The 18,678-nt window shown below is 35.3% G+C and overlaps 2 protein-coding genes across 6 annotated transcripts in view; one reads left to right on the plus strand and one right to left on the minus strand.

Annotated features, from left to right (window-relative positions):
• LOC108631544 (dynein heavy chain 1, axonemal) overlaps positions 1–18,678 on the minus strand; it is a 74,457-nt gene that overhangs the window by 19,358 nt on the left and 36,421 nt on the right. The window contains exons 24-37 of the mRNA XM_026818943.1: positions 8,611–8,765; positions 7,978–8,217; positions 7,769–7,847; positions 6,847–7,060; positions 6,019–6,181; positions 5,827–5,945; positions 5,153–5,358; positions 4,759–4,921; positions 4,435–4,595; positions 2,688–2,900; positions 2,239–2,463; positions 1,945–2,107; positions 1,327–1,526; positions 568–576 (exon numbers count right to left, since the gene is read on the minus strand). Of these exons, the coding sequence (XP_026674744.1) occupies positions 568–576; positions 1,327–1,526; positions 1,945–2,107; positions 2,239–2,463; positions 2,688–2,900; positions 4,435–4,595; positions 4,759–4,921; positions 5,153–5,358; positions 5,827–5,945; positions 6,019–6,181; positions 6,847–7,060; positions 7,769–7,847; positions 7,978–8,217; positions 8,611–8,765 (2,310 nt within the window). The remainder of the gene's footprint in view (positions 1–567; positions 577–1,326; positions 1,527–1,944; positions 2,108–2,238; positions 2,464–2,687; positions 2,901–4,434; positions 4,596–4,758; positions 4,922–5,152; positions 5,359–5,826; positions 5,946–6,018; positions 6,182–6,846; positions 7,061–7,768; positions 7,848–7,977; positions 8,218–8,610; positions 8,766–18,678) is intronic.
• LOC108631667 (thyrotropin-releasing hormone receptor) overlaps positions 10,220–18,678 on the plus strand; it is a 19,922-nt gene continuing 11,463 nt past the window's right edge. Inside the window, exons 1-3 of one of the 5 annotated variants that reach the window (XM_026818945.1) lie at positions 10,220–10,828; positions 11,081–11,952; positions 15,925–16,850. In XM_026818945.1, the coding sequence (XP_026674746.1) occupies positions 15,975–16,850 (876 nt within the window). In that variant the 5' untranslated portion in view covers positions 10,220–10,828; positions 11,081–11,952; positions 15,925–15,974. Of the gene's footprint in view, positions 11,953–15,924; positions 16,851–18,678 lie in introns of all 5 variants that reach the window. The other 4 variants (XM_018035768.2, XM_026818944.1, XM_018035767.2 and 1 more) reach the window with 4 other exon arrangements.

Consider the following 18,678-nt stretch of genomic DNA (forward strand, 5'->3'; position numbering starts at 1 on the left):
ATACAAAATTTATAATAAAAATAATATTTGTACTAATCTATGGTTTACATTGAATAGACTGTCGTGCACTTATAAATCATTGAAATATGTATTGTAATCCTACAAAGGTACGTTAAATAGGAAATTAAGAGTATGTGCGTATCGAAGGGTTTGGAAGGAAATTGGGAGATATTGCAAGCGCGTTCCATCCCTACCACGCTAATTACCGGCGAGAACGGCATCAACCGGAGATCGATTGCCGAATTCAGTCTCTTCCACGAAAGCCTGTGTCAATTTAAGGAACGATCCAGCGAGAACAAAGGTTGTGGAATGTATATATAGATTAAATTATGTGTGGAGATGTGAGGAAGGAATTCCGGATCCAAAGATACTGCGTTGCGACCGTTAGTACCGAGTGAAAGGAATGTTTTGATTTACTAAAACATGCTTCAGTCCGGGAAATTTACATTGATTCGATTCGGATCGAGTGGAAATTAAGATTCACATTAAATGCATTGCTCATTAAGGAAATTAGAATCCATTTTGTCTCTACAACTCACGTCGAGTCCTCCTGTTTGATTTGGAGACCCTTTCGTCCTAATTTCTAACCGAACTCCTACTCAGATAATTTGGTTTCGGTATAAAAGTATATTCATTTAATTAAAATCGTCAATTTATCGTTTCTAATGAATGTTCTTATTGTCTCACCCTGTACAGTAACTAAATGTTGTCGAAGAATACTTTATTTTATATAGACGTATCGGGATTTTTCGCGATTTTCACTGGTTCATCGATAAAAAGCTGATAAAAGATAACAGCGTGAACACCCTGCATACAAATTGACGTTTTCGAGGGGCAAAACAGGGAGAGAAATTCGGGGTTGAGAACGATAGAAGGAAATACCGGGAGACGAGGACGAATGCCAGGATAAGAATATCTCCCCTAGGCTCATGGATGTATTAAGTCTAAACCATTACGTGGGTGAAGCAGGAAACGAGCTATTAGGATGCGTATCGAATTTCCTTCCCGACACTGAATGCGCTTATTCAACTCCATATTTTATAACGGGTATCGTGTTCCGTTATACAATTACTCTTGTTTCGTTTTTTGGTTGAATTTTGATAAATTCATCAAATATGTGATACTTTGATAATCATTAATAATTATGTGCAGTAGGAATTAATAAGAGTAATCATTTAGAATCATTAATCGGCTGGTGATTGTGTTAAAAACTGGATATTGGATGAGATATTAAATACGATGACTTGAATCAATTAAATGCATTGTAACATGTTGTACAACATGATTTATCGAATTATATTTATTGTATTTTATACATATATCTACAAGTCGTTTGATGAGGAATTTGATTAGTACCTGTGTATCAGAGAAGATGAAGACTAACGACTGACCCTGGACGCCAGCTTTCATCATGATACCTTTAATGTCGTCGCGCCAGTCGTTGGACGTGTACGCGCTGCTCAATTCGATTTGAAAGCAATCGTAATCTTGTATGTGCGAAGCCAGCCTTGTCAAACTTTGTCTGCCTGAATTTAGATAATTAAAAAGATATTCAGTTGATTATAAAAATTTACAAAATAAATATACCATGACATTATGATATTATATTTAACTGTCTACATATAGTATTTATGAGATTATAGAAATCTGTAGCTGCCCAATAAGCATGTGAAATTGTATAAAACATTTGTAAAATTATAGAAATACGTATTTCATGAGATTATATGTACAAGACATTTGATAAAAATATCTACTTGTAGATGTAAATATATATTTACAAATGAGTATTTATCTCAACACACCTGGACACTCGTGTAATTTATTCGTTTACTGAAAAAAAAGGGGGGAAATAATCTTCAAGCTATTTCTCAAACGGGAAAGACGTGAAAGAAAGAGAGGGGAGAGAATGCTCCGGGGACGTTAATGTCACTTTTTCTATATCACCTGATCCTCCCATTCCCAGGAGCAAAGCGTTTCCCCGAGGTTGTCGCAGAATTCGATTGATCCTGCAGATATGATCTATGGCATCTTGAAACAGCACCAGCTTCATAGGGGTTGTCGACGCGCTATTGTAATCTTCTAGAAATTCGTCCAATACGTGTTCCATCTGTAAACGTGACAACGACTTACCATTACATTACAGCTATCACTCATATTAATACTTATCTTATCCAAAGATTAAAAACTAAATAGTGAAACAAAAATGAAAAATGATGAAGTACTTATGAATGAGTATACTTTTTCCAAGTCAGTTATTTGGAGGTATTCTCTTGTGGGCCCAGAAAAATCACCGTAGAACAGCATTTTCTCGCCGATGACATGCTCGGGCTCGCACTCGAAATGCTCTCTCATTGTGTTTCGCAAAAGATGATCGAACCACTTCCGGTCCGTGTCGTTTATCAAACGATCACTGAATACCCGCACGTTCTCGTGGTACCAAAGCAGTAACAATGTGTCTCGAAGCTGCAGCCAAATCGGTTTGCAAATAATACAGCCACAGTATGCATAATAAATGACCATATAAAACAATAAATTAAACTCTATTTTATATAATCTTTCAATGCAATCTGATGAATGAATTCATTTTTGTAATTTTATTTAAAAAGTCATCGTTGCGGATCAATACGTTATCTCGTGATTCAGTGTTATGAATATAAATTTTCTATTTTGCATTGTATTCAACGTACTTCTACTTTTTCTGGAGTCATCATAAGCATACCCTGAAACACTTTGCTGAGGTCGCGTAAATTGAAAGTGTAATGGGACTTGTGAGGCGTCGGAAGTAGTTCCTTGCAAATTGTAGAGAAAATGCTTAGCGTTGTATCCACGAAAGTGTCCATCATTCCAATAAACGGTGTCATTGAGAGCCACGCATTCAGAATCGTTCCAAAAATGTGTTTCTGAAATAACGAGTTTTCAAAAGATTGGAAAGAAAATGAAATGACCATGTGAATGAAAGTATGTGAAGATACGTATGTGTAGATTTCAGACACAGATGAAAATTGAATTAAAAAAGACATTTAAATGTTCAACTTCCCTGAATATGTACTGTTAATTGTTTTACTTCAATGTCGAACTGTATTTACTTTATTTATAATATTTATTGCAGGATTTATGTATATAATTCATGGTTTCAATCATGAAGAAAATATACACATATCTATTGAGATTAAAATTCTGTAAAAATATATGTAGACGTTTATCCGCCTTGTGCTCTTAGGATCTTCTATTTTACAGTTATATAAATATATGATTTAAGGTTTATCACTGTAGAACATTAATGGAGTCATTAGGTGTTAGAAAAGGAGAGCGGTTGACGCAAAGTAAACGTTAACTTGAGATCAATTTAGAGTCAGCTGCATGGGAAATGCGCGGCTGGTATTTACAAGGGAGAAAAGGAACGTAAACATTTGAAAAGAAGTTAAACGGCATAAAAGAAAGTCAATTAAGAAACGTAAAGACTAATTCACTTCAGATGATTATAAAAGACAATTACAAAGGCAGTTATGCGTACATCGTATCAGCCTTATTACTCATAAAAGTACTGATAAAAATTCCATTGTTGCTGGTACGTTTATCCCTTTTTTCAAATACTTCCACGGCATACTTGACACGAATACACCGAGAATATTTGCAAGGTAACGCGCCCCTTCGACCTTGCTCGATCTCGTTTAAAACGCAGGATTGCGTTGGGGGATTCGAAACGCTCATTATTGTCGATTCGAACAGAGTGATCAAGACGAATTTATGGCGGCCATTTTCAATATTTACGAGGCCTAATTGCAGCAAACCACCGTAGCCGAGGCAGAGGTCAAACATTAGCGGCCATATTTCGTCTCTTTCACGAGCCACAATTATTATTCTGCGTGGGTGTGGATGCGAAGGGACTTGGATGGAATGGAATAAAACTGGATTGAAATGAATGGACGACGGGGTCGCAACTCCTGAAACTTAACCATCGTTTTAAGAGGATTGGAAGATTCATTTGTAAAATAATCCTTCCAGATGAATTCATTTTAAATTAAATGGGAAGGTACAAATTTTTTAAAATCTCTACTGTACAACATGGGACAATGTTTCTCGACCCGTTTTTGATGGTATTAGTTTACGCAACATAATAATTTCACATTATAAAGAGATACAATTATATACTTGTTCCATTGATTCATTCTATTGCACAGCAACTATTTATAAAATAATTTGCTTAACGCATGACCTGAACGATGACGATTTTAAAGGGAGGGAGACGTGAAGTTTTGACACGGGTCGAAACTAGACGAAGATAAATTATTTTCTCGACTGCCGACCTTTTTCTTAATTACTTCCTGCTCCTGATAATTGTCATCTAACGAGCAGGCGGGCTTTTGGTGCGACGGGTACGCAGTAACTATCGGGAAAGAAGGAGACGGGGAAAACCTCTGATTCAGGTATTACCTTGGCGTCGTCCTCCATTTCCGGGAACGCAATGAAATGGAAATGTCGCAACAGTCTGGCACTTATTGGATTTCTACCGCCGCCGGGCGGTCCCATGGCCCCCACGAAGTTCACATCTTCGATATGTCTAAACGAACCGATCTCCTTTCGGTCGTACCAACCTAAAGACGTTTATTCATATTTTTTCTTAGCTTATTCATCCGGTACATTATAAATTCAACTTGCATATTAATTGTTTTTGACAATTTTATTTTGTATTAATATTAATTGCATCCTGTAGCCTACTTAATCATATTCCACGTTAATATTTTCTGTCCGTATTACCTTTAAAACCCATGAACTGCCGGATCAATTCAATGGGGGGTTGGGTGCCGTACGTATCCAAGGTGGGCATGTTTAAATCGTCAACGAAAAATACTTGTTGTCGTAATAACGGTGGACCGAACACGTCCCGTCCCCTTTTAGACAATTTCTCATCGACTAAATCCTTTTCCATGATAAGAAAAACAAGTTAGAAATACTTTCTGTATTAATATTTTATTTATACTTAAAACTCGACTAATTTGATCATTATTAAGTAATAATATTTAATGCAAGAAAAGAACAAATACTAATTACGAGGGTAACTTTCCATGAAAGAATTTTTCGTAACGTTTTTTATTTATAATTATTTTAATTATTTAAAGAAAAGAATGGCTTGTAATGACTTAAAATTTACTTGAGTTTGATTAGCGGTGGTCCTAGCGGAAAAAGTAATGAAATCGCAGATGAACTTCTTTGGCATGTTCCTTTGTAGTTTCGCGCTCACTGTTAACGTTTTCCCACTACCAGTTGGTCCGACGCACAATGGATTCGATCGATTGACTAACAGATATCCGATCAACGCCGCGCATCTCACGCTGTCCATTGTTGGCACTTCAATATCTGTTTCATGTTTGATCTGATGTTTTAACATACTACTTCACTATTCAAATTTCGTAATCTTATATCCGCATCGTTTGATTTCTATAGTTATTCTATATTTTATAGTTTTCTGGTTTTTATGCATAATGCATCGTATGTATCCTTTCACATCCAAATTTCCTACAGATTTATGTATAAAAATTCTTAGTCTATACATTACATTATACAGTATACGTCTTGTGTACATTCTTTACTTTATACATTCGTATAATGCATATACAGGGTGTTTGCGAAATTGTGGTACAACCGGTAAGGGGATGATTCCTCAGATAAAATCTAGCTAAAAAAAAGCAATGTAGTTCTTTCATACGGAGCATCATTTTCGAGAAAATCGAGTTTGAAAATTCGTTAGGTACGCGACTTTATGATTTATTCTAGTAAATTACAAACGATTGCAATATGTTATATTACATTATAAAATTACTTTACCTGCGAATTTCGTGTCCGCTGTGATAGTAACCGGTGCAACGTCATCTAGCCATTTGTACCATCTTGGTGGAACGGGCTCGTTGCCGTCAATCGCGTCGGTGAATCCACCATCGTGCAATCTACAATATTGAAATATGGAAAACGGCAAAAATGGTTTTTGAGACAAAACAAATAAACGGTTCGTTTGGTCACCTGTAATCGAATACGAAACCCTCTTCTGGGAACGGTATATCGAGCTCGTTGTCTTTCTGTACCTTTTTAATCCACTCACTGAAAAAACGGCGGCCTTTGTAATCACAGCTCGCGCCTAAACTCCAAACGGCGGCGAACGCAGCCCACGGCGACAATAAGTCAGCTAGAATTCAATACATTGCCAAATTGGATTATTATTTGTATATGTATATTGTACATACAATATGTGGAGAATAAAACAGATTCTCGTACATATGTGAAAAAATAAACTTATTTTGGCTTGTATAAGAATGAGAATAACAAAGCTTAACCCATGGCAATAAAAGTTACGTTTAAGTACTTCTTTTTAATGCGTTTTATAATGTATTTTATATTGTGTAAGATTCAAAGTGGTATATTAAACCGACTAGTACAGTTTATGATGGTTTCACTGCAATTCTTCAGTAGTATAAGTATATAATTGAGAAGACGTAATAAGCAGTACAACTCACGAATGGCGCGACATGGACAAACATTTATACTTTTCTAAGCGAAACTTTTGTGATTTTTGTCAATCGTAACAAATAGAGATGTTACATCATAATACCAAAAATCGTTACGCATTAAGTCATGTTCTATGTCAGTATGTATCCCAATATCTTATGTAACTTTGAGAGCAGTCTTCACCCCTTTGATGCCCAAGTTTGTCGATAAAAAAATACGTGTCAAACATTTTGGTAAGGAATACGTCTCTCATCAAAATCGGTGATTGACAATTCGATATGTTCCCTTGTAAGTTTTTAAGCTTTTGTAAGCGAATTACTGAGAGGTACTGTATCGTAGTCTTACGAATCAGTTGTTGAAATGCAACAGCAGGCGGTGGTTTTCCATCCCGGCCAGCCATCGGGCCGATCCGGAAATTCATCAGATTTATGTAGGAATGTACCATACCGCAATCGACTGTACCCACGATCTCCCTTAAATTGGTTCGTAGAATCTTTAATCCCGGCAATAAAAACAGATTTGTCAATCTTGATATCTCCTCCACGTAATTATTCATATTCTGAAATTCGTTCAAATAATTTATTATGGGAGGGCGATAGACACGCGTAATTCTAAGCTGTAGTGAAAAGTGAATAAAACGAGAGAAAAATCGAACAAAATAATTTAGAAAGTAGATCTAAATGGCTAGTGAGAGCAGAATTACTAGGTGGAGGCTCTCAAAGTGTATGACAAGTAGCAAAAATGTGATCGACGACACCAAACCTCAATGATGGACTTGAAACCCACGATTAGACAGACCGATAGCCCAGATCAAATCACATTATCAATATTTGACAAATTAATGGAAAAAATGGATACCATAACCGTAGAAATAAAAGATGTAAAAGATGAAATGAAAGAAATAAGGAGCGAATACACGTCTCTAATAGTAGCTATAAAAGAAGTCTCAGAATTAAAAGAAAGGATAGAGGAGAGAGAAATAATTTATTATTATTATTGTGTTATTTACTTTATTGAATGTGCATTAATTGAAGTAGAAGACAGTAAAAGGATTATAACATTGTTCTGCGATGTATGAGGTATATGTACATGTACATATGTATGTATAATGTAAGTAATATCTATTAAATATAATTTTCATAATTATGTTAAAATGTTGTAATTTTATGTATAAGAATAAATTATATTTTTAAAGTATTACTTTTATAATTTATTTTCTAATATCGTCTCAATATTCTCTGCTTTTGTTTTTTATTTAATGGCTTACTTTCGGTAATCGTTTTAACCAGCAATTGATGAGTGGCTGAAGCCCCATTGCTTCCGGTTCCAGATACACCATGCCACATCTACAAGGAAATGGTTAATTAATGATATTGATTTTGTATAAGTCCACAGTCGATCTGATCTATGAATCCTTCCTTTAAAAAGACAAACCAAGAAAGACCAAAGGCAAGTTATTAGGCATATAGAACTGACCTTGAAACAGTAGCTGGCGAAGCGACCCTCAGATCGGCCACTTCGAACATCATTGTCATCGTGGGTAGAATCTTCATTATCTCACCTGAGGTCAAGCAAAGTTTCTTGTTATCGTCCAACACGGTGTTCATGTTCTCGATCCACAATGCATCTACCGGGCCGTCGAATATATACCATCTTTTGTTGGTATCACTTGCCGCTATCCCGACTCTCAAAAGCGTAGAGAAAATACCGTCGGTCCTTAAAAAAATAAAATTCTACGTATTAATATCGATCCCTGTTAAATCATTTCTTGTTTCATTATTATACTTCTTATGATAAATTTACTTATTATATTTATTTAAAAATTGCTTTTCATCAATTAAAATGAGAATTACGCTCAAAACATCGATGAGCGCGTGGTACAACTTTTAAATCCATTTCACTCAAATTTTACATAATTAATTGAAGCAGGTGAGTTTATATTGATTTTTACGTAATTTAGATGAGTACAATTTTTACTAATATTAAAATAAAGTGAGAATGATAGTTAATGGAGTAGGTAATAAAGGAGAAATTGGCGTAAAAAATTCACAAACCGAGAACGGGCCACTCAATCATCGTTGGCTCGGGGACTCGAAAGGTTTCACTTACCATTCGCGCGTGTTCAAATCGTACTCGCCGTACAGTTGACCCATTGTAATTGATTTCGGGTTTAAAACGAACGTCAGTACCGGTGTGAATGGTTTACCGCTCGGCTGCAGCTGCCCTCTCAATTTCGTGCAAGCTTCTTTGAGGACTTCATAGCACTGTGCCAAATAATAAGATATGTAATTGTTTTCTGGAGGTTATTTTTTTATCATTTATTATTATAAATAAACTATACGAAAAATGTCAGCTTTGGTACCATGAAATTCTTTTTTACATTCTTCAACGCGGAGGTGGCTCTACTACTCCCACCTCCACCCGAAAAGTGGCAGCTGAAGGTCGTTCCTTGTATGTACCATAAAAACGCTTATATACGGGTGAAAATCAGCCTTGGTTCGATCACTACCCTCAAAATGTCGCGGGCTCCCGGACTAATACGTATAAGGTTTCGCGAGCTGCTCGTAAATTGAAAATGGTTGCGTGAACTCGGTGAGTGACGGGTTACTCAACATCCACTAATACCTAACAATGAGTTTTATGTATGCACAATGTACACGTATAATACATAGGTATACATAGTGTAGAACGACATTAAACTATTGTCATGCATTAACCCCTTACCGTACTATTTAGCTCAACAAAATCCGTGTCCAAACTTGTGATGTCTACGTTTGGCCCGTATTTTCACGAGCCTGACTCGTCAAAGTACGGCAAGGAGTTAAAGCAATCTGAGTGCAACAGTTTACACAAGGGCATTCTAGAAAAAGTGTCAGGGTCGAAGAGGAGGTGATTCTGTTAGTGTTTCTGAACAACAAGGCATTGTAAGTGCATTTTGTTTGATAATGCCCAACACATCTTAACTTCGGTGATCAGACGAGAATCGGTGTTCATCCTGCGTGGGTTGATCGTTGTAAGTGCATTTTTTTACCAAGTTTAAGAAAATGATTTTCACGTTTTATTACGTGTCAAACATCGTTTGTGAATGAACCGCAACGGGAACTTCTCAAGAATCGATGGAGATCGTGGAATGAATGAAAGGAACGACGCCGAGGGTTCGGTACAGTGGCAGAGAACCTCGAAAGGCGCATGCGGGTGAAGTTGACGGGTGGCAATAGCGGCGAATTCGTCGGGAACGGCGGATCCCGTTTTCAGTTTACTCAACGACGTTTATCGTCGCGTCACGCTTCGATTCCGCTCAGAATAGCTGTCCGCGTTCGTCTACCAACGCAAACTTTCTGCTTCATTATTCATAAAAAAGATCCCACGGGGAAGGTGGAAAAATGTTTATAAACAATGAACATGTTTCATTCAGTGACATGTGTGCATTTAATTAAAAAAGTAACGAAACAATTTTAATGATAAATAGATTAATTATAATATTAAATGGAATAAAAGGACTAAATGGATAGACAATCGTAATTGCGTTTAATTTAGTGATACGTGTGTGTATAATTTAAGAGAAAAAATAATAAACGAATTTTAAAAATAAATGGACAAGTAGACATTTATAACAATATAGTAATTACCATAAATTATGGTAATAATTAATATAATATAAAATATAATAAAATATGGTAATAATTAATGAATAATTTATTATAACTATTAATTCAGAGTAAAACTAGTTATAAATTGTAATAAATAATTCGATAAATCTGTTAAATATCAGAAAAATTCTCAAGATTTTGGCGAAGAAATCCTCATCAAATATTGTTACAAAACTGAGATTGTGTTTTATGAAGAAAAAGGATAAGATAAAATGTAATAGATAATAATCCGCACAATTCTAACATATAAGATGACGAATCATTGAAACAAAATGACGAAATTAACAAATAAGAACAGATTTGACGAGTGAAAATCAATGTTAGAGGAATTTTGTTGTTTATTCAGCGTTAAATTAAGAGATACAATATATCACAAAGGGACGAACTAAATAGTGCATAGCCTGATTCTAGTTTATCTAGAAATGTGAAATAAATTAACAGAGAGAAGAAACTAAATTGAAAAGTTGATATTCCGTGGACAACTGTCGCATCCTGTCGAAACGAGTCGTTGAACTTTGGATAACACGTTTCAACCCTGCTTCGCGTGTATATATTTGTATACAACGACTACGTTAATGTCAAGGCCAGCGTTGGACTCCGAAAAAATGAAAGGATTTGTTGCAGCGATTTCAGTGAACTGAGCAATGCGCTGGATTCACCTGAACACATATAAATAGGTACACGAATGAACAGTCTTAACTTTTGTCTATATAAATAATCTAACAATCAAACACTACTTTTGCTGTAACGATAAAACATACGTACATGTTGTTTAATGTTGCCTGTAAAATACGAATGAACAATGTGTCACGATTTCTCAAGGAAATTGGACAAGTTGTTTTAATATGAACCATGTATCATTGTGAGTCTAAGTTAAGTGATTTTATTTTATGGTTCGACATACGTACATAAAAATGTTATTTGGTTAGGCATCTCGTTATCGCGATTCATGTAAATTGAGAGAACCGTTTCAAGAAAGCCGAATCATACATCAGAAATGCACGTCTTACTAGCCAGAGCAAAAGGATTATCGTGAAATTGCCGAGAACAGGGAAAGAATTAATGAGATCTGCTTCCTCGAGAAAGGAAAGCGAAACGAGAGACGAATACTGTTGTGAATACGCATTTGAAATTGAAATTGGATGCGATTTGAATTACTAAAGATTATTTAATCATAATCGGGCAGTTAATGCGTAAAATTCTATTACTCCCAGCGAAGAGGAGGGAGATGTTCTTTATCAGCGAAAAAATAACAAATCTGCCGGTAGTAAAACTACGAGCGTGAGTCGTGGAAAAGACCCACCTGCTTCACCGGAAGAGCGGATAAGAAGCTTGGATAGTTTGTACGAGTTGAAAGAAAATAGAGAAGTGAAAGACCGAGGGGAGAAAGTTTACGACAATTAAAGTGGAGGATGAAGATAGCAACGATTAAAGAGAAAAGAGTGATCGTATTATGACTAAAGAATAAAGCTAAACAAAACACATCTGTGGCGTTTAAACAAAACAGGTAAATCAGTCTCTGATAGCAAATTTAGAAAAGAGAAACAAAGGACAAATGTTAAGGCGATAGTCGTGCTACAGAGAGGTATCCAAAAATTCGCTGTGTGTAGATACACAAATGCCACCTGAATTTCTTATTAATAATGAGAGCAGAAAGTTTTAAATATAAGCTTAAACCAGCTTCTAACTTTTCTCCTCTTTTAAGCGCTTGTTGTTTTCCTCTGTTTCATACAAATTCTACGCAATTTTCGCGATGCTCTTACTTACAAACGATGACGCTGACTACTCCCATTTGTTTAATGTAAGTTGTTTTCTGTAAATATTCTAAAAGCAGTCTTTATGCTAAAATAAAAAATTTCAGTTTTGTGAGGGATATTAGAATTACATATGAAAAATTGAAATTTAGAGGATGAATATTTCGCTCATCATGACGCTAGGCTTCCTGTCATTTTAACAATTGATAAATTATATGTATAGCATAATAGTATCATTAGCACACGGTAAAAATTTAAAAAAGATCATAAGGAACTTAACTTTTGTGACCATTACCTTAACAAATAACGAATAGGAAGGGATAGATGAGTAAATATTTGTTAAATCAGGATCGGAAAACATACGTAAAGTAGGACTGAAAATTCGAGTCGTTGGTAAGGATGAGAAAAATTGGTAGAGCGTGAACATTTGTAATATTTAATCATTTTCATGTTCAATTATGTGCTCCTTGAAATGGAAATAATTTCAAATTTCTCAGTTGGGTCAGTGAGATTCTGTCTGATTAAATTCCATTCGTTCTTGTTGTTTTTCTAATATATCCGCGTCGAGGCCGCGGCTCAGAAGGAAGTCCAGCTACATTCCACCGCACATTATTTTCGTATCGCAGTTGCGTTTATCTGTACAGACAATGCCAATGTCGCGATGCGATATATATGTATGTATTGCAGGACGATTCATAGCCGACGCATCGTTACAAAACCTTCGAACCGGATCCATCGACACTTCCAGGATAGAACGTGTCGCGGCTGTTTCGGTTTCATGGATGATCTACTCTTTTAGATAGAAATGTCTCGAGTGACATTATAGAAGACACAGAAGTAGATTCGTAACTTATTAATCAGGCGTGCAGGACATTAGCTAACAATTCTAAATGAGTAATAAATAATCATAAATGAATCTACAATTTAAATGAAATTTAACGATGTTGAAAGAACAGATTAATTGGGTTTGCGAAACAATCGACACAAATACAAATTATTTAATGAAATGCATTTGATTTAATTTTCTTAATTCGGAATATCGACTATCTGTGTTTTCATTTTCTGTTCCTATTATCAAAGCTCATTAATCGGATATTGGTATAGTAAATAATTCGGAAGCCTTTTGAAATGAAACTCGTAGTTAAACGCAGTAGAAACGATTATCCGAATTGATAATCCGAACGTATTACGCGTTCGCCGGCCTGTAGATAATCGTATTTAATAGTTCTGGTGATGATGATCGTTTAGGTTTGGGAAAAATTTGGTGGATGAAATGTATCTTAGCTGTTTACAATTAAAATGTTTAAATGAAAAAAAATTTTTATTATACCATGTTTTTAAAACGAAGTAAAAAGTATAAAATAATTATAAAATACTTGTAAAATTTACATTTTTGCACCCCACGTTTCTCCTTTTATATCTTATAAGTATTTTATATTTTTTAGTCCGTTTTAAAAACGTGGTGTACTAAAATCTTTTTTGTATTTAAATAATTATTTTCTCCTTTTCAATCTCTAGCTCATCGGGAAGTTAGTTTAAAATCAATTGCAAAATTTGTACCGAACAGACAGACAAGAAAGCGAGCTAATAAAAAAGTAGTAAAATGCATTGATCATTTATAGACTATAATATGCAACAATTTGAATTTGTAATTTCGATAGATTTAGGATGGAAATGACGAATTTGATCACGTTAAAGACTTGGAACTTGTCAAAATTATTAATTAGATATATTACATAATAGGCGTCTCATAATTAAAAGACGCATTGATAATTTACTCTGTCACAGACGATCTGAATTTACGATTCAGACGGCGGAAATGGCGGATAATGTGATTTGTTAATTGGACGCGTCTGACTATTCCCCAAATGATTTGAAACGACTCGTTAAACTAGGAAAGTGAAATTTAGCTCATTTGGTTGATCATTTTGGAACGTTTCTCGCTTGTCAAGATAATTTTGAAGACTTGAAACGACGCATACCCTATTCTATTCTAGTTTCCAACCGTTCTAAAATATCGCGAAATGATTTTCAATTCCCGCGCCATATTCACGAATCGCTTCGTTGAGCAAAATAAAATCGTTCAATTGGTTTCATATTTCCGTATTTATCGAACTATCAATGCTCGCGCGATATTGTCAGAATTATCGGAATAAAGTCAATAATACAGTAATTGAAACGTTAATACGTCTATTCCGATTGTTGTTGGTTCTGTCGATATCTATTTAGTCAGTTTCTTAATGTTACTTCAACTGGAAATTTTTATTTTCATGTAGCAAATATTAACAGTTGTACGGCTTTCCACTTAAATTTTTTAATCGCTGAAGAAAATATGTCCCTCGTACTTAAAAAATAATCGAAACAAAGATTCGAAATATAAAACCGAAAAATAATAGCTACAGAACCCGTTTTGAAGAGCCGAAACCGACACTCATACACATATACATACATGTGTATAAGTCAAAACCATTATGATTTTTCTTCGGTTGCCCATAACTGGGCTTTTAATATTACATCCGGGGTATCAATCGGTAGACAGTCCGGAATATTTGATGTCTCTTTCTGGCATAAAGAATTCAGTGTTCCAGAAGTTCGTATTCTTTTTCAAATACGTAATCGATATTGAGCTGGAAGAGTGGTAGACATAAAAAACTGTTCGCAATTTCCCCTTTTTTCGTGCGCAATTTGTTTTGGGGAGGACAAAGAATTTTCTGTAAAAGTGTGTAATAGGAACTGTAAAAAAAAAGAAAATAACATTGACTTTTTTTAGCAAGCACTTCTGCACAGAACATCAAAGATACTTGAAAGTAAACTGGGTAGAGTTTATACTTTGCCCTTAAGCTACACTTTATCTGTATGAGACGTAAATTAACTCTGGGTTGTTTTGACCTAGTTTAATTGGCTTATTTATCATTTCAACTTTATAATATATTATTATTTCAACGTTTACCGCAAAGAGAATATTCATTTTTCTGAGCTGATAAGAATTAAATTTATTTTTTAAACAGTCAAAATTGTGCTACCATTTTTCGAAAATAGTTATAAGTAAATTGGATTAGTTTGAAGAAATTGAAATATAATAAATAATTAAAAAAATTCCAGTTTTTACTAATAATACAATAACTTTTTCAATTTTCAACATTTTTACTAAAAATTAGTCATGTACTCTCAGAATAATATACTTTAAATGTAAATCAGTGCAATAACGATGTATCGACGAAATATAAAAAATTATTTTGCGAAAATGGATGCTCGTGATACGATGAACGCTTTGGAGGAGTCAACGTCGAGCGCCGATTTGTTGACAACAGATGCCGAGAGCGAAGCAACCGAAAAAGTCTTCAAATGCCAAGGAACCTCATTGATCCCCTCAAGGTCGCTTAATTGAATCTAAATTGAACCGACCCTCGGTCACGAGTCAAGTCTTCAAATTAAAAGACGTTGTCAGGAGAGGGGTAAGCTGATTAACATTGGGTTCGTTTAGCGCTGCTGGAAGACATAATCGAGATGACTTGTTAGACCTACTTCACACTAGCCGGTGATACCGGCACGACCGGACCTCAATTAGTCAAGATATTACCTTCAAATTAAGAAATAATTAAATTTCACCTTAACATCTGCTCAAATTCATCCGCAATATTCACACCATAGTTTGTTTCTTCGCTCATTTTTAGGGTCCTCGAATTTTAAACCTTTTTTATACTAAGTGTTACTATTGGATAGGAAATTAATTGCGGGAAAATTTTATCATGGGCGTAGGTATAGTTTAGAATTTATATGGGTTATTACTTTGATAATGTTTTGTATGGATGCTTGCTATACAGGGTGTTTCTGAAAATGTGGGCATAACATCGAGCGTAGATTCAGTGCGTTAAAATAAGAAAGAGTTTCATATGAACACTATATACATATATGATTCTCTTTCGGTGAATCAGAATTGTCCAAAAAATTTAGAAAAAAGTCACGAGTTATGTTTTCACTGCTTCAACGTCATTTATCTGAGAAATCTATTGTTGTAGGCAAGTTGGAAAGTAAATCACACTGCAAGAAGAGCAAAGAGAAGCAAGTCATGTTCTCCGTAACGTCGACGTTAAATTTGCACACGAGGTGCGTGATGGATCAATCGAGCTTAGACGCCTCGCCGCGTTCCAAGCGTTCCGTATCTCCAACCATGTGGGCCAATTTAACGCACTACGGCTATTGGAACAGAAGTTTCGAACCCAGCTTGGAATTTGAGGAGAAACCGACGGAAGCCTGTCACTCCCTGTACTTCCTGCTGGACTTCTTCCACCAGTACTACATCCCGTCAATCATTTTATTGGGACTGGTCGGCAATCTATTGTCCTGTATCGTGTTTTTGAACACGCATTTGAGAGTGAGGAGTTCCAGTTACTATCTGGCAGCCTTGGCCACGGCTGATTTCGGTTTCCTGGTTTCACTGCTGTTCGTCTGGCTTAACAACGCATTAGGCTGGAGGGTGTTCAATAAAGATGGCTGGTGCGAGACGTTGGTCTACGTGAGCGCGGTCTGCAGCTCGCTGAGCGTTTGGTTGATCGTCGCGTTCACCGTGGAAAGGTTCATAGCTGTTCAGTATCCCCTCCACAGGCCCCATATATGCACCATAGCCAGGGCGAAAACTATAATATTGGTACTGGTGGTACTGGCGCTGACGAGCCATTCGTATTCGTTCGTCACGGCCGGAATCGTGAACAAGGATGGCTACGAATACTGCGACATGAAGGTCGAGTATTTGGAGACGATGAAGATCATCAGCATCATCGACAGTATTGCAAGCTTAATCGCGCCGTTGGTGATGATCATCGTGATGAACACCATGATTATGAGGAATCTGTTCATATTTAGCAGGCGGTTCAGGCAGACCTCGGTGACCTTCACCGACTGCCCGAGCGTCGAACGATCGGACATCAATCTGAACCAGATCCCGGTGAGTGAAAAATTTTTCATTTAAATAATTTGCCACCAGCATGTTCCAAGGCTTCATAATTGAATGATAATGTAATATGTATGTGTATACTATATTTCTCAATACACTTTCGCTTGAACTCTCTGTAGAATTTGCACAATATTAGGAAAGATTAATGCAACAGTTTTATGTTTAACTTGTCCGAATATTACTTCTAATAAAACAATCAGACAAATCAAATCGCATAGAACTCAATCCCAATTGAAAAGCCCGCTAATCAGATTTTAGGAACTCCTTAGTCTAGACTTTTTAGTTAGAAGCTATTGATTAATCAAATTTTTGATACTATTAATTAAAAAGTTTCTAAAATTTGATTAGAATTGGAATTGAGTTCTATGCGATCTGAGTTGTCTGCAGTAGAATGCCAGAGAACGTTAATTGCGATAAACGTATGTTATGTATCAATTGTATAATTCATATTTTAAAAGACTTTAATAATAGAAAGTGACTTGTGCGATCTACAAGTGAACATTTCTAAATAGTATCGCAATAGTAATTTGTCATTTTTAATGGATTGACGAATCGCCGAGAATGGATCGAAAACGTCTCGACTGAGATGCGTAGAGATGAATGGCGAGTGGTTACATAAGCCGTGGATATTTATACTACGATCGAAAATAGTTGGCCACTGTTGACGCTCGTCGCAAACGAGTTATAGTTTCACAGGAAGGGGATCAATGAAATTCCCGAAGGCGATACCTAGAGATAGACAACGTTAACTTTTTTAATACATTATGACTATTGTCTTTTTTACGTGCTAGATTACAACTTGCTAACTACGTGCAAGATTGGTAGTACGTGAGAGATTACAACTTTTAGAAGTTACGTTATAATGAAGAGTTAAGCTATAATGTATAATAGCAGATTTTATGGTATAAGAGTTGAAAATTAGGTATAAAAGAGACATTAATTATCCTTCTTTTGTATCAAGGCAAGTTACAGTGATTTCCTATTCGCTACAATCACGAACACAGACAGTTATCCAATATAACTCGGTCGTTAATCCGTAAAGGATGTATCTACCAATAAAAGATACGTTTATCTGAAGATATGACTTTCATACAACTATGAATTTAATACAGTATTACAATTACTAGTTTTTTTCTAATTAAACAATTCAGAGACGTTGAATAAATCGTGTGATCACACAAATTTAATTTTGGATAACAATTACCCATTTAAATAACAAAGGCCAAATTAATGTTCTACATAATCATAAACTAAATTTAACAAAAAGTAACAAAATTTTATCTCATATTAAAAGGCATATTTTTCGAAAAAATATGGATACACGCTTCTATCATTGGGCATGCTTTTTATAGCTACTGTGTAATTTCCAATATATGACCATTAATTAAATAAGGCCATGTATCATCATATGAAACATTAAACCACGTATCTGTTTTAATGAATTTTATTTCCGGATTTAAATAACTAATTAAATAACTTCAGCATGCGATACTGCGAATCGATAGTAGGTGGATATATGGGTGGTTCTTTCAAAAACGTTTGTTGCGCAGCGTGCACCAACTGATTAAAATATTCAAAGTAACTTCCTCTTTGTTTCAATATCATCGCAAATTAACTGTACGAATAAATTGCAACATGTATTGTATTTTTCTATCTTTTTAATTGCACTTGTGTCGAACTCTTTCTATTGAAAAATTCAATTTTTATACTGTGACGAGGTTGCGCTTTTAAAACAATGTCAAATATGACAGAATTTCAAAATTTAATTTCAAATTATTTCTTTGCTATTCAATGAAACTGTCACGGTTTCAGTTATCAA

Source organism: Ceratina calcarata, unplaced genomic scaffold (genome assembly GCF_001652005.2).
Source record: "Ceratina calcarata isolate Rehan_Ccalc_2016 unplaced genomic scaffold, ASM165200v1 scaffold92.2, whole genome shotgun sequence".
Taxonomy (NCBI): domain Eukaryota; kingdom Metazoa; phylum Arthropoda; class Insecta; order Hymenoptera; family Apidae; genus Ceratina; species Ceratina calcarata.